At 38.3% G+C, this 15,508-nt stretch overlaps 1 protein-coding gene across 1 annotated transcript in view; it reads right to left on the reverse strand.

Moving 5' to 3' along the window:
• Window positions 1–1,680: 1,680 nt before the first annotated feature.
• Window positions 1,681–15,508, reverse strand: part of impact (impact RWD domain protein) — a 41,985-nt gene continuing 28,157 nt past the window's right edge. The window contains exons 10-11 of the mRNA XM_062452344.1: window positions 4,740–4,874; window positions 1,681–2,805 (exon numbers count right to left, since the gene is read on the reverse strand). Coding sequence (XP_062308328.1) covers window positions 2,746–2,805; window positions 4,740–4,874 — 195 coding nt within the window. The 3' untranslated portion in view covers window positions 1,681–2,745. The remainder of the gene's footprint in view (window positions 2,806–4,739; window positions 4,875–15,508) is intronic.

Consider the following 15,508-nt stretch of genomic DNA (forward strand, 5'->3'; position numbering starts at 1 on the left):
TTGCATTCTGCTGGCTTGTTGGTGAGGATAGGCCTCGCTGCTCTTTGTGCTCTAAGGCATTATTTATTTCTTTATTTTCAAACCACAAGGTGTAAACATCCATTTAAATAAACCAACCACTTACAACTGTACTTGGACCTCTTTGGATCTCCTTTATTTCATATGGCAAGCGTCAAAGAACCCCCAGTCAACGCCAACAATGTGACTAACAAAAGGGACACTCCTGCAGGATAAATGGTCACCACAGGCATCAAAGCTAAGGTGCGAGTGAAATCTGAAACCCCCAGGACACGTGACCAATTGAGTTATGAGTAAGATCTGAGACCATGTGTAATTACCAATAATATAATAACATGAAAATAGATGGACACACCTCACAATTTCCCCTCCCCAGAAATTGTATCCTCTCTAGTTATATAATTTTTTTCAAGTTGTTCAGTTTCAATAAATGATTAAAAGCGAGCAGGGCTTTGTATTTTTGTCCATTTTCATATTGGGTGATTTGACATGAATGTTTCAAACATTTACATTTAAATTGCTCCTTGGTCATGTGACTTACTGATCTCAAACTAGTCTCAGAGTATCCACTCATTAGCTTTACACACATAGATGTCCATTTTCATACTGCTGATTTTACATGAATGTTTCAAACGAAAGTGTTCCTCCAGAACCATGGTGCTGCATAAAATGCACAGAAATACATGAGACTACATAGGACTAAATAAGACCTACACATTTTTACAGTGCACGTGCAAACTGTACACACAAAACAGTAGCCCACACAATTCTAGTGATGAGCCACTTGCTTGAAAACCGGTTTGGAGCGTCTGATGAGCAGTTTGTATGCGTGGAATAGCATAACAGAGATGTGGTTTTAGTAGCCAAGGTGTTGGCTACTAAAAAAATATAATAATCTTCACAGTGCACAAATGACCCCTCTCGGCGCTTCTAGTGTTAAACAAATTTGTGTAATTCAAAGGTCCTTTTGTTAAAGTATTCCTTTTAATTCAGTGAGCCTGAGTTTTGTTATTTCGCGTCACGTCGCAATTAGAATTGCATTTGGGTGCTTCAGAATCGTTCAGATAGTGTTGCAATCACTAACCTTGTTCAATCCCAGGAGAAGCTTGGCGAGATCCTTTTGAATGCCTATCCTGGACTTGCGGTATTAATGAACTCAAAGAATGGTTGTTAGTTGTTGGTTTTTATAATCCGAATTAAGGGGGAGTGTCTTGATGCAGGTAAGACACTTAATTTGTCAGTTCCTTGGCTTGGGTGTTGTCCAAGCTGGTTCACAGATTGTGAAATGGAATGTTACTTTAGGATTGTGGCCTTAAAATGTTCATACCTTCAATATACTTCATAATGTATCTACACAATATTGATAAATGGCGTCAAAGAATGAAAAGTCAGGGGTTCTTGTGCAAATGTGGTCTGCAGTACCGTGTCTTACTGAGAAGATCAGATTATCATTGTGTTGAAGTTTAGACTGTGCTACACTCCCCTTGTCCTAATGATTCACCTTCAAAAAATTCCTAAAATAAAGCAACTTAATTGAATTTTAAACCCCAAATCTATTTAGCATGAACAAACAACCTGTCATTCATCACAAACATTGTGAACATCTGGGTTTTCTTTTTTCACAGTGCAGAAAGACAGCAATTAATCAGTTGTGGCATTTAATTCTTCAATTAAATGCCACAGCTTTTCTTGAATTACATGTTTCGATGAGGGTGGTGTGTACACAAGGGCAACTTTTATTATTATTTAATTTGTAATTAAGAACAACACAGGAATTGCGCAAAGCAGTTTATTAATTAGTAGGCGACATCTCTGGTGTCTCGTCGGTGAGGAGGCAGATGAGGATACTAATAGTGATGCAGAAAGTTTTGTACCGTACCTATTTGAAGTAAAAAAAAAAAAAAAAGAATGACATTAAATCTACATTTAATGTTGCTGCATTTTTTCGAGGGCGGCGTTTAAGTGTATGAGATTTGGATGCAACGTTTAATCAAATAAATATATGTAATATATTTTTTTATTTGTGCAGCAGTATAAAAGTGCAATTTTGCTAAACTTTTTGTTAAATTTCATTATTTATTATAAGCATTTTTCCTTAACCTTTTTTATTTTTATTGTGCCTAAGACTTTTGCACAGTACTGTATGTTATAGAATTCTATAACTGAAGTTATATAATTATATAACTGAAGCTTCTCTATAGCTTCTCATCAGCTCTGGCTTGTCCTACGCCTTGCTCAACTCTCTCTCTGATTTACAATAATCATCGTAGAGTATGTAAGATTTAAAGCCTTCACTTTGTAACATGTTTGCCTTGTAATTGATTGAATTCATTTACAATATTATTAAATATCAATTTCACCTTACAAAACCTTACTTTGACCATTCTTGCTCTGATTTAACCCACAGACTCAGATAACGGTAATTCCATTGGTATTTGCATTATTTGGTTAATGTTAATACTCTGTTCAGTTTCCCCCTCTTCCTTTAAACCGTGGGGAAAAGGTTTGGTTGTTTGGCCATTATTTAACTCCCTACATAATGAAGGACTTGATCTGGAGCCAGTGAAGGTGGATGAGGGTGTGGATGATTTTCTGCCACGGCTTGGTCTGGGTAAGAACTCTGGCTCTTCCAGAAATGCTGAAGCTTGTTCAGTGCTTCGTTGGATACCCTGGACAGCACTCCATAGCAGGAGTCCAAAAGGGAGTTGATGAAGGCATGGATGATGTTTAATTTGTCTTCTTGATTTTTTGCTTCTTGCTATTTGCTCCTCGTTTGGGTGAGTCATCCTGTAAAACAAGAACAATGTGAAAGGAGGGGTTGAGTATAAACATGAACAATAACTCTAATGGCATATTTGTTACATTGACTCTTCTAAGAGAACAGTGTCACATGGTCAAAATTGTCTTTTTATTATTTTATATAAATCTTCGTAATTATTATTGAGCAATATATTATTTTTTTCAGCTAAATATACTCTTATTATTTTAGTATTATCAATGGGCCTCATTCACCAAATGTTCTTAAGAACTCATTTGTTCTTAAATCCCACTTACGCAGTTTTCACGAAGATTCTGGCATTCATCAATGTTTTCTTATTTGGGAGAGCACTCTTACACACAAATGAGAGCTGACATATTTGCGCAAAATAAGTAGTTATACCGTTTTCGTCCGTTCTAATTAAAAATTGAATATTTCTCTCCTTTATAATTTTGCAACTAATAATTTTCATTATTTTACACATAATTATATGTTTGTTTGTTTTAATAAATACACACTACACTTACACTTTGGCTCATTTGTAAAGCACTTTGAATTGCAATTGTGTATGAATGGTGCTAGGCCTATATAAATAAACTAGCCTTGCTTTGCCTTCAATTCACATCAATTATGTTAACGGGGAACCTTGTCATCCAATAATAAGTGACTTATCACAGTATTTATAGGCCCAAAGTAGGCTTATTCCGCACACTAGGACAACATCACACAATGGCGTATTTATTGCTGCTGCAAAATTTGGCAGATCGTGCCCTGAGGAGGGAACGCATCTTCCGTGACCATACCGATTTATTTGCAGAGAGTGACGAGTACCTGTTGGGATGCTTTAGGCTACCAAGAGCAGTCCTCATGGATATTTGTAACAGTCAACTGTCTTCTAGGCTATGTTTGAAATATGTTTTTTTGCTTCAGATTTCAGATTAAAGTTAAACCATTTCTTTTTCACTTCATCAGTTCTGCACCCTTCTCCAGATACAACGTTCACTACATGAGTAATTGCATTCCATGCATCGGTTTTATTTACTGCTTTGTATCCACCGCTGACGCTATTAAATATGATGTGTCGTTTGTCGCTAACTTCTTGCAGTACCTTCTGTACCTCCACTTCAGAATTACAAAAGTTTTTCTGTCTTTTGTCGAGGCCTCCACCATCTTTACCACGTCTTTTTGACATTTCTCTGAGTGTGCACACGGCCCTGCCATCTCATTCCCTTTTATGGGAATTAACGGGGAGTTTACCTATGCTAAATAGGAGCAACGGGGCACAAGCTTTCAACTTACGAAATATTGGGATTCATCATTCTAAGACCACACCTGCGAACAATTCTGCTGTTTAGGAACACGTCATGAATCACACAGATTTTTCTTAGGAACTTTCTTAAGAACAAATTTAAGAAATAACTTAGGAAGATATTGGTGAATGAGGCCCATTGATCAGTTCATGAGTAAAAACTCAGAGTGCTGCCTAAAATGCAGATTTTCTCACTGGTTCTGTCACTACATACACTTGATTTAAAAATCACTTATTGACCTTTATGAGTAAACAATAACTAAACTCTATAGTATATAAAAACAATGAGGAATTCTGTGTAAATATTTTGCAAAAGACAGTCATTGACCAAATAAAAAGGTAAACAGTACATCCTGTTATAAATAGGTAAATAGGATAAATTCAGGCAAAATTAAAAATGTTCAATTATTAAAATTGTTGAAAAACAAGCCTCACACAATGACTAATACAAAATAAATGTGTTTACGTAAATATACGTAGATTAAAATGTTCACTCTGTTCAAACAATAGTTCACAAGGCAGTGCCCACTTCTCCATTCTCACTGAAGTACATAATAGCGTGGAAAACATAAGGAAAATCTGAGATGTCAAAACTGATGGTGCAATCCTGATGAGTATATTGTGGTACCAATACCAGGGGGATGAGTATCTGACCTGGGAGGAGAAGCAAGCTTCCTGGACCAGGATGTTTCTCGCACAGTTGTTAATGTGCTTGAAACGATCCGAACCAAGAAGAATACCCCCATACCACCGAGACACAACCACCATCACGTTGCACACATCCAGAATCTGAAACAGAAAAAATTTATAATCTTAGTCTGAGGATGATAGTGTGTTTTAATGCCTGTGTATATGTCAGTTTCATGATTAGGTTTTGCAGGTCACTGGTCCATTTCCTACGGTGGCCCTGAAGTGCAAAACACAACGGCAAATAGGAAAACACAACGGCAAATAGGAAAACATAACGGCGAATAGGAAAACACAACGGCAAATAGGAAAACACAACGGCAAATAGGAAAACAGGAAAACACAACGGCAAATAGGAAAACACAACGACATTAACAGGGTATATGCAGGAATCCTGAAGTTAATTTCAATACCTTTTTAAGACTTTTTGAAGACCTTCTCAAAATATTTTAAGACCTCATCGCCACTTCAAGTTCTAATCTGCAACAAACCTTTAACTTAATAAACAGTTGTAGTTTGCAAATAAATCTGTAGAGCACAGCCATACAACAGAACTCAGATAAGCTCGGAAGAAAAAAAGCTCGAATAAATAAATTAAAGCAACGGTCAAGGTTTACTCAAATATTTTAGTTCGGTGAGTGGTGATTCACCGCAGTATTGCGACACCCGATTATCATCCGCGCGCATCGTTGATGTGCCGCCCATAGCCACCCTGATATCAGCAGACGATGGGGCAGAGGTCGCTGTCGTAGCTGTTTTGACAAGTTCAGCTGTCGTGTTGGGTAGTGGTGTCACTGGTGGAGCACAGAAACTAGCGATGGACAGCTGCGGCTGCTCTCTGCGGCCAAGGGCGGCCTTGACAGCGCTGACGCCCATCGAGGCCACGCTAATCTTCTTTTTACAATATGTACAGTAAGCCTCACGGTTGTTTTCAGCAACATGCTTCAGCCATTGTATAATATGATCCTTCTCCAACCAGGAGTCCGCAAATTTACATTTCCCCATTTCTGAGTCAGTTTTGCGACATGTGGAGGGCGACACATCACCTATCCGTGCATTTCGCAAAATACGGGACTCGCTGACCGAGCATGTCGTTTATAATAGTCATGGGGAGGAAAATAAATATATTCATGCATACTTTTGAGTCAAACTCTTTGGACAAAGCTTGAACAAAATTTCATACCTCAGAAAATCGGGATTACGACTTTTTAATACCTTTTAAGGGCCGTAATTTTCCCAAAATGGATTTATCAACTGTTAATACTTGGACAGACGGACTGTCTGTCCAATCAGAAAACTGTGTTTTCCTATTTGCCGTTGTGTTTTGCACTTCAGGGCCATCGTAATTTCCTGATACATCGCATAATAAATACATTTGCAAGATAGCGGAATAATTCACGACAAATTCTAGTTTGGAAGCCACAATGAAAAGGGCATTAGTTCATAGAGGTTGCTTCACAGAGAATAAGCTCGGTCTCTACTGTCAGTTGTCACATTTAGTCCTGCCAAATATAAAAAACTCAGAGAGACAGGAAGCAGGTTAGCATTGAACAGATGGTAACCTGTACAGTGGTACTTGTACACCCTACAAATTTGTCCTTTTGCAACCTTACACCAGAATTTCAAATGGATAAAAAAACATACTTTCTACATAGAACATGTCTGGAGAACTTCCCTGTACATGAAAATAGCTATGCAGCCACACTTCCTGTCTAATCTGACAGATTTTAAAATAATCTGCAGAAACGATTTATAGAAGCTTACCAAATACCTTGCCCCTCACCCTAGGCGAAATAAACGTGGTGCACTCTAGGATGATACTTCCAAAATAAAACAAACCATAACACTACCCGCATAGGTCATAACATGATCATTTTGGTTACGTTAAATTTTGTTTGTGTAAGACGTGTTTCCCTTCTGTTAAGGATGAGCAAAGTTCTGTGCTACTCCTATCGTTTGCTAGTATCACTGTTGTTGTTTTTTGAGCAACATGAAATCCAGTTATTTCAAGGTGTTACAGTTTTTCACGATTGCTAAAACACATTTCTTTAAACATTCACCCATTTTTTTATTTATTTACAAAACCTCTGAATCCTCTTGCAAAATGAAACTTTCGCCTCAAAACAGTTTTACCTGTGCTCAAAATCAAACTTTCGCCTCAAAACAGATTTACCTGTGCTCAAAATTAAACACTGCTCTCAAATCATAAACAAAGTGATCAAAATGATATACACTATCAAGCAGTCAGTAAACAATACACCAAAAAATGTAAAACACCTTGTTCAAAACAAGTTCTCAGGGAGAAGTACATTTTTAATCTCAAAACAAATTTCATATTTATCCGTCATTGTCTTTTGATGAACGAAAACATGTTCTATCATAGTAGCTCAAAATTGATCAGAAATTACTACTCTGCTTTGCTCTTTGCAATTTTTTTTGTTCTTTCACCTCCTTGTACCCCTATACAGTACTGTACCCTGCATCTCACTACTCACAACTCACTCTTGTTCTTTGTTGATATGAACCTGCAACCAGTCAAAATCTATTGAGCAGTCAGTACTGTTACTGTAACAAATGAAAAGCACAATGTTCAGGGCCATACAATGTGTTCATTGTACAGTATACAGCCTACAATGCACTGTACTACAGTATACAATACTAAAAGGGACACAAATCAAAGGAGTAAACATGTGATCAATGTGCTTCTTGTTGTCTTTGGGCTGGGTCAGGCCAGATCACTTAGTCGACATCACAAGCAATATTTTCCCACCTTCAATTAGCAACGCTAATTCAAGCTAGACCTCAATAATCTTAGACTGTGCAGCCCAGATCAGGCGATCGTCGAAAAGAGGAGTTATGTCGCAAAAAGCAAAGCGTAAACCAGCAGAGGGGTGTTATTTTCAGCAGCGTAAATGGATATTTTGAGTTTTTTTGGAGTTGTCCCCAAAAAGTTGTTGCCGCAATTAACACGGCAAGGGAGACATTTGTCAAACCATTACGACCGTTAAAATGCGTAAATTGTAGGCATACCAAATCTACTTAACATAACTATATGCAGTTAGGCATACTGATAATTAGCGTAATTTGATGAGCTGTCTGAAACCGTTCTGACAGTAGCCTATGGCCAATATTCTCAACAGGAGATTGAGAATAATATCCCCCAAAAGAATGTGGCAGCAATTGAAAATTGTAGGATAACATTCAAAACACTGAAGAAAGCCATGGTTAATTGCACTTGATGTGGGCTAATAATGTTTTTGTCTTCACATCTTGAACAAAATTAATAAATTACTTCAAAATAACTTTGCCACACACATTTATTAACTGATAGGCTAAATGCTGAGCTTTAAAGGCCATATGGCAGGTTAATTTTTCCAACGAATTTGCGATATTTGCTTGTTGGTAATAAACATTTAAACTGTTATCCATTGTATTTGATATTGTTGGGTGTCACAAAACGGAATATAATACGAAAAAGTAGCTACTTTTTGCAATGATTCTTCTTTCCCCCACAATGCATTGCATGACGTCACGTTGGGGAGACGACCGACCAAAGCCCGCTTAGAGACCATTGAAATCGATTAGAAATAAACACTAGGCTAGTACCAGAGAATGTCTAATATGGTCTCTGCTAGTACCATCAAAACATGGGACATCTAATCGGAAATGTGTTTACAACGTCGGGGAAAATATTTAATTAGGGATGATCTTGGGGGGATTTCTAGGTGGCACTGGCAAGTTAGCCCATAGCTAGCCCATAGCTAGCATGATGTCTTCTTTCTAGATTTAGATAAGTTTACCGGTAGTACTAGTCTACTTATCTGAACTACAGCTAACGACATGATTGTCGTTGACTTTCACTCGGTGCTATTCACTGACAGTAAAAAAATTTTTTTATATGTGCACTGCTGTTCGTAGACTAGCTCCAGAGATCGTTCCTGCGTTGCTAAATGATAGCAACTCACCAGGACACTTCACCAACTCTCCACTCATTCTCCTCGGCCCATCCATTTAATTGGCTTTGACGGCCATCAGGTCTCGGCAATTCCTCATTTGCCCTCTCGTCTACTTGGTTCGAAATTATACGGCTGCGGGCCATCATACACATTAGTGGTTTTTGCCACCTCTTCTTCATCCCAGTCAGTCGCCATAGTTCTAGTACTAGGCTGAGGCTTCTCTCCTCCATAACTCCCCAACGTGACGTCATCGCCAATTTGCGCTAATATGCTAATGCTAACACCAAAAACGACAAAAGCTGGTCTTTAACACCATTTGGAGACACCATTTGGAGATTTTTTAAATGATATACATATCTTGAGTGCTTCATGTACCCATTAATCAACAGTAGTGTTTAACCTGCCATATGGCCTTTAAGATAAAAGGGAAAGATAACCATGACTAAAATGGGGATTCACTGAAATAAGTATAATTGCACAGATCCAGCACAAACTTTCATATCAGAAGGTGATCCAAACTGTAGCACACTTTGCTTGGCAGAACAGTCATTTAAAATTGCCCAGCATGACTAAGAATATATAATTATTATATTACGCGTGCATATTTAATCCAAATCCAATTATTACTATTCAGGCTGACAGTGTATGGGCAGCTGCCCCAGATTTCCAATTAACATAGTCTGCCTCAACAGATCCAGAGGGGGCTTGGACAGTGGCAGACTGTGGCTGTTTGAATATGGCGTGAAATTAGTGCCAGGAGAGCGAGCTCTGTAAAAATGATTTGTAACTTGCAAAAAAGATTTGTGTCTCTGTAGAAAATGATTTTTGTACTTGCAAAAAAAAAAAGTTTTGTGTCTCCGTAGAAGAAGGCAAGATTTGTGTACTTGCATAAAAGATTTGTAACTTGCAAAAAAGATTTGTGTACTTGTAAAAAAAAGTTTTGTGTCTCCGTAGAAGAAAAAGATTTGTGTACTTGTAAAAAAAAGTTTTGTGTCTCCGTAGAAGAAAAAGATTTGTGTACTTGTAAAAAAAGTTTTGTGTCTCCGTAGAAGAAAAAGATTTGTGTACTTGTAAAAAAAAGTTTTGTGTCTCCGTAGAAGAAAAAGATTTGTGTACTTGTAAAAAAAAAGTTTTGTGTCTCCGTAGAAGAAGGCGGGAACAATGCTCCCAAAACCATCTAAGCCAATCAAATATAGCCATTTCTGTGTCTAATATGTATACGGATATTTAATTAGACGACCAGTCATTAAACCTAGCATTAGTTGGACAATGTGCAGCTAAATTGCAGCCGGTAAGCATCATACTAAGCGTTCACAACTTTACATGTTTTTTAATGTTGGTGTATTCGCCATGCTAAACTAAACATTAGCTGGACACACTGGATAGATCTCAAATGTTGGCTGGGAAAGTTAAGCGCATAAATTAAAAAGATATGGATCTTTCACTCTAGAGTGTATTATTTACTGCCAGCTTTCATTTAGAATGAAAACCACTAACTATATTGAGTGATTTCGCGGCAGTTCCCTGCCATTTAGCTGCACATTGTCCAACTAAGGCTAGGTTTAATGACTGGTCGTCTAATTAAATATCCGAATACATATATACATTAAAAAACTATTCAACTTACTACGACTCTTATCCATTAATTTATACTGTTAAGAGTGTGCTAACCGAATAATCTTTAAATGTTGCATTAAAGATACATGCCCATGGATGCATGCCCGGGAGTCAGGTGGCTGAGCGGTGAGGGAATCGGGCTAGTAATCCGAAGGTTGCCAGTTCGATTCCCGGTCATGCCAACTGACGTTGTGTCCTTGGGCAAGGCACTTCACCCTACTTGCTTCGGGGGAATGTCCCTGTACTTACTGTAAGTCGCTCTGGATAAGAGCGTCTGCTAAATGACTAAATGTAAATGGATATTTTGAACTACTTACCAAATGACTCGCCATTGAAATCATCAGCATTCTAGTTTTGTTCTTATTCGCTGACGTTCTTTGTGTGATAGACAGACGAAAATGTCCAATGATACTAGACACAGAAATGGCTATATTTGATTGGCTTAGATGGTTTTGGGAGCATTGTTCCCGCCTTCTTCTACGGAGACACAAAACTTTTTTTTACAAGTACACAAATCTTTTTCTTCTACGGAGACACAAAACTTTTTTTACAAGTACACAAATCTTTTTCTTCTACGGAGACACAAAACTTTTTTTTACAAGTACACAAATCTTTTTCTTCTACGGAGACACAAAACTTTTTTTTACAAGTACACAAATCTTTTTCTTCTACGGAGACACAAAACTTTTTTGCAAGTTACAAATCTTTTTTGCAAGTACACAAATCTTGCCTTCTTCTACGGAGACACAAAACTTTTTTTGCAAGTACACAAATCATTTTCTACAGAGACACAAATCTTTTTTGCAAGTTACAAATCGTTTTTACAGAGCTCGCTCTCCTGGCACTAATTTCACGCCATAGTTTGAAGGGCAGGGGCCGAAAAATTGAAAGGGCTGCTACTGCACGACATGGGCTCTCACCAGTGTAACAATGGGAATGGGACGACACCCCAAGTGTCGTCACAGCCTCACTTTGGGAAAGCATGCCCTAGTGGGCACATTGTAGGGGAGACTGTTGGGCACAGCATCTAATCGTCTTCTTTGGAAAGGGCACCATTTGGGACACTGTCATGTAGGGGCAGCATAAAGGGCACTTCATAAAAGCCCCCTTTTCCATTGGAAGTAAGAGCACGGGAACAGTCAAATTTAGACCATTGTAAGGGCACCTTATAGGGTACTGCATCACAATTTCTCTACTATAAAGAAACTCATTAAGACATGTTTTGAAGTTTATAGAGGGCACACTATCATTTATTGCGTTAAGGGGCACCCTGGGCACTCAAGCATATTTCACAATGTGAATGCCAGACAGTAGGGCACTTGGTCTCATTTTTGCCAGTCTAGAGAGCATTTTAGAAACGCTTTTTCAACCCTGGGGGCACCAGGCAGTCACCCCGAGTCTTCCAGTGGGCAATATTGCACCTATAATATTGGGGAAGCCAGAAGGAGAGGATGAAGTAGGCCTAATATAGAGGCTTGTTAACATATAGGCTACTTTAAACAATGAAAATGCTTTATACAATTGAATAAAAAGTCTCCTTGATTCTTTGTGTTTCAAGATGACCTGGAAAACTGATGATAATATTCAGGTACTGCTTTGGAGCAAGGTATACCCTTCATATTTCCTGGCATAGTTGCCTTTGCTAAACCTTTTTAAGTCACCAACCCTGTTCAAGAATGTCCCACATGCAAAGACACTCAGAGATGCAGACAGACTGAACAGTGGTCAAGGCTTGGCTACAGTGAGTTTGCTTCCTTGTGTGATTCCAGCAGACTACATAGTCTAGGCCTACCTACATAGACTGCAGTCTACTACCCTCTACTATTATAGTCTACTACTCTCCTTTCTACTACTTTCTACGAAGGATGGTAGGCTGCTCTTATGTCTTCATTGCCATCCTTAAGTGTTTTTCTATATACTGTATATATATATTTTTAAGAATGACAATAAAATCTATCAAGATAAACTATGCTGGGCCTGCTGAACCTATACCTCTTCCACATATACTGGTCAGGGAAGCATTACTTCTGTTTCTGAAGACCCTTTGGGCTGGTGGGATAAACGCTCTTTGTATAATCTGAGCACCTTCATCCACAGGGTTGTCAAAGAACGGATACGCCATAATTGATTGTAACTTGTCTAGACGCTCTGCTTAGATTCTAATGCCTTATTTGATGTCAATTAACCAATGGCTTTTGTTAATGTGAAAGTTAATTTTTTTTCCGATTGCTTAGACACAAAAATGTCAAATAACACACAGTTAGTGTAATCTGACACTCAAGGAGCAAAACAGAAGCCTGAAACCTGCACAACTATAAGCACATTCTCATCCTCACACTATTTGCAAAATACTACACACAGTGTTTTGCAAATCACTAAACACACTTTTCTACATTGGACACAGAAATGTAAGATGATGTCACTTCATTGCCTTTTTTAGACACTGCCTTCTAAAATGCCACACGTGAATGAATGGATCAAACACGGGAGTCAGGTGTACAAGCACTAAAGTGCTAAACTGTAAACATACCAATCAGGTGTAAGCACTATAAAAAGGCAACAGGTCAATGTACTTGTCCTCATCAAAAATGGAAGGCAATGTTGCAGGAAGAGGGAGAGGTAGGATGAGAGGGGGAGCCCGTGGAGGAAGAGTGGTAGGGAGAGGGAGAGGTAGACCTGAGGCCGTGGAAGAATAGGGCAAATTTACAGTGTCTAATGACATTCGTACATTGGTTGACCATGTTGTGAACCATGGGGCAACATTGAGAGAGGCTGGACAGAGAGTTCAGCCCAACCTCAGCAGATATACTGTTGCAACAGTAATTTGGACATTTCAACAAGAGCACAGATGAAAACTACTATTCTCTACTGTCTACAGTACAGTAACATGTAGCCTACTATATGCACTACATCAGTACTTTGTACACATTCACAGCAGTCCATGATTGAAACAATGTACTGTATTTCATTTGCTGAATACTTTTGTATTCAGCATTTGTCTCCACAAATGTATTTGCTGTGTTTACAGTATGTAGCCTACTATACAGTTTTCAATTTGAAATATGTTCTGATTTTCTGCGCAAAACGCAAACTTTTACGTAGACAATGTGGAGAAATACAGTAAATATTTTCAGCAGTGTGCAGTACTAGTCTTGTGTGTTGTGTTTGGTCAACATATTCATGTACTTGTACGTACTCTACTGGAACAATATCTCTGACAAAATCAAGCAGGTTATCATTAGAAAAGAATAGTTAGTGTAAAAGTGTTTTACATTTTTCACTACAGTGTGTAACTGATTCAAACAGAGTCCAATTATTTGAACCATGTGTGTGGCATACGGTGACAGAAATGGGTTTTTATACATGATTGTATTGTTTTGAACTAAGTGTTTCATTTTGCAAAAGATTGGAGGTGTTCTGCTACTTGTGTGTCTAGTTGTGTGAATCGTGTGTTGTGTTTTGACAAAGTGAGCCCTGTTTTCAAAATTGTGCTTAAGCAATTGGAAAAAACTGTGAGACAGACAGTTAAAGTGACATTATTTCTTAACTTGTGTATTTAAATTAATACATTCTTTGGAGATGAAGTAAACACTTAAATTCATTCATGTCTGCACTTCAAAAAGTCTGCACTTATGTTTCCGAACAAAGTGCTTTGCAAATTGTGTTTTACCATGTGAAATGGTTTAAGGTATTGACAACAGACTGCACAATTAGCTACATGAGTTCAGGCAATTGAGAACTTTGTTCAGCCAACGGGTTTTAGTGTTTTAGCAATTGAGAAAAACTGTAATAAATGGCGCACCCATAGATTGTGGAAAGTAAACGTGGAAAATGTGGAATAACTAGATTCCAGGCTATGGTGCTCGGTTAACAGTGTGAATCCCTGTTATTCTTGCCTGTTGTGCCTAATCACAATGCTGAGTAAGTAAAAATAATAATCGATATGGCTATAGACATATACTGTATGTTTGAATGTGGCATCTATGTAACAAGTCTGACTTGCTAAATAGAGTTGAAAACGTAAAACAATTTATGTGAATAGAAAATTCCATAAATAACTGAACACATTATTTTCCAGCACTGAGAATAGCTCACTAGGATAAGTTGGTGTCCTGGCCAAAGACGACGAGCCTGTCATGTCTCCGATTAACTTTAGCGAGACTGTAAGCCACTGCAAAGGAAGCCAGGTACACCGCAGTCGCTAGCTACCTGTATTGAGTCAAAGCAATTCTCACACAAATTATCAAAATAATTGTAGATTTTCTAAACTTTCTAAACTACGTTTGTCTGGTACAGCCAATCGAAATCGGCGGCAGAGCCGCCAAACAGAAAGTTGTGTTGTATCTCAGCAAATCTTTGATGGATTCACACCAAACTTGCTGCGTGTACTCTGAACCCTCTTCTGAGGATGTCTAGTTTCTTCTTGGTCATCTGACCTGCATGGCCACCCCATTGCTGCTTGCAGCTATATTTAGGGTTCCTCCGGTAGGAGGAAACCTATTGTTTTTGTTAGTATTCCTATTATTAGAGTTCCTCCGGTAGGAGGAAACCTATTGTTTTTGTTAGTTAGGGTTCCTCCGGTAGGAGGGAACCTATTGTTTTTGTTAGTATTCCTATTATTATTATTTTTCCTCTTCTCCGCTAAATGGCTCAATAGCTCAAAAAGTCCTTGACCCGATTTTTTCAAATTTGGCCCAATGATACAACAGGTCACTCACTACTCCCTGACCGCTAATGGCCCATGTAGGCCCATAGGTGGCGCTATAAGCCACGCCCAAAGTCTACGTGATTTCCCCAGCGCCCCATTATTCCAAAATGCCTGAAAATTGGTACACATGCCTTATTTCTCATGGGGAACAAAAAAGCCTCAAGAACCCATAAGGTCCGCCATGATAGATTTTGCTGTACTGTTCAAATTAGGTACAACCTTCAAAACCCTTCTCCTCATGAACCATAGATCCAATCGGCTTGAAAATCTGTTACAGATTTGTAGAACACGTCTTTCTATAGGGTCAAATTGAATAAGGAATGCAATACAAAAGTGTATTTATGTAAATGTACACATTGCCACAATATCTTTGTGTTAATAAATCAAATATAATTTTGACTGATGGTTTTTCAAACCTTTGTGCCTTCAAGATGACATAATTCTGAAGTACCATA

This window comes from Osmerus eperlanus, chromosome 26 (assembly GCF_963692335.1).
Source record: "Osmerus eperlanus chromosome 26, fOsmEpe2.1, whole genome shotgun sequence".
Classification (NCBI taxonomy): domain Eukaryota; kingdom Metazoa; phylum Chordata; class Actinopteri; order Osmeriformes; family Osmeridae; genus Osmerus; species Osmerus eperlanus.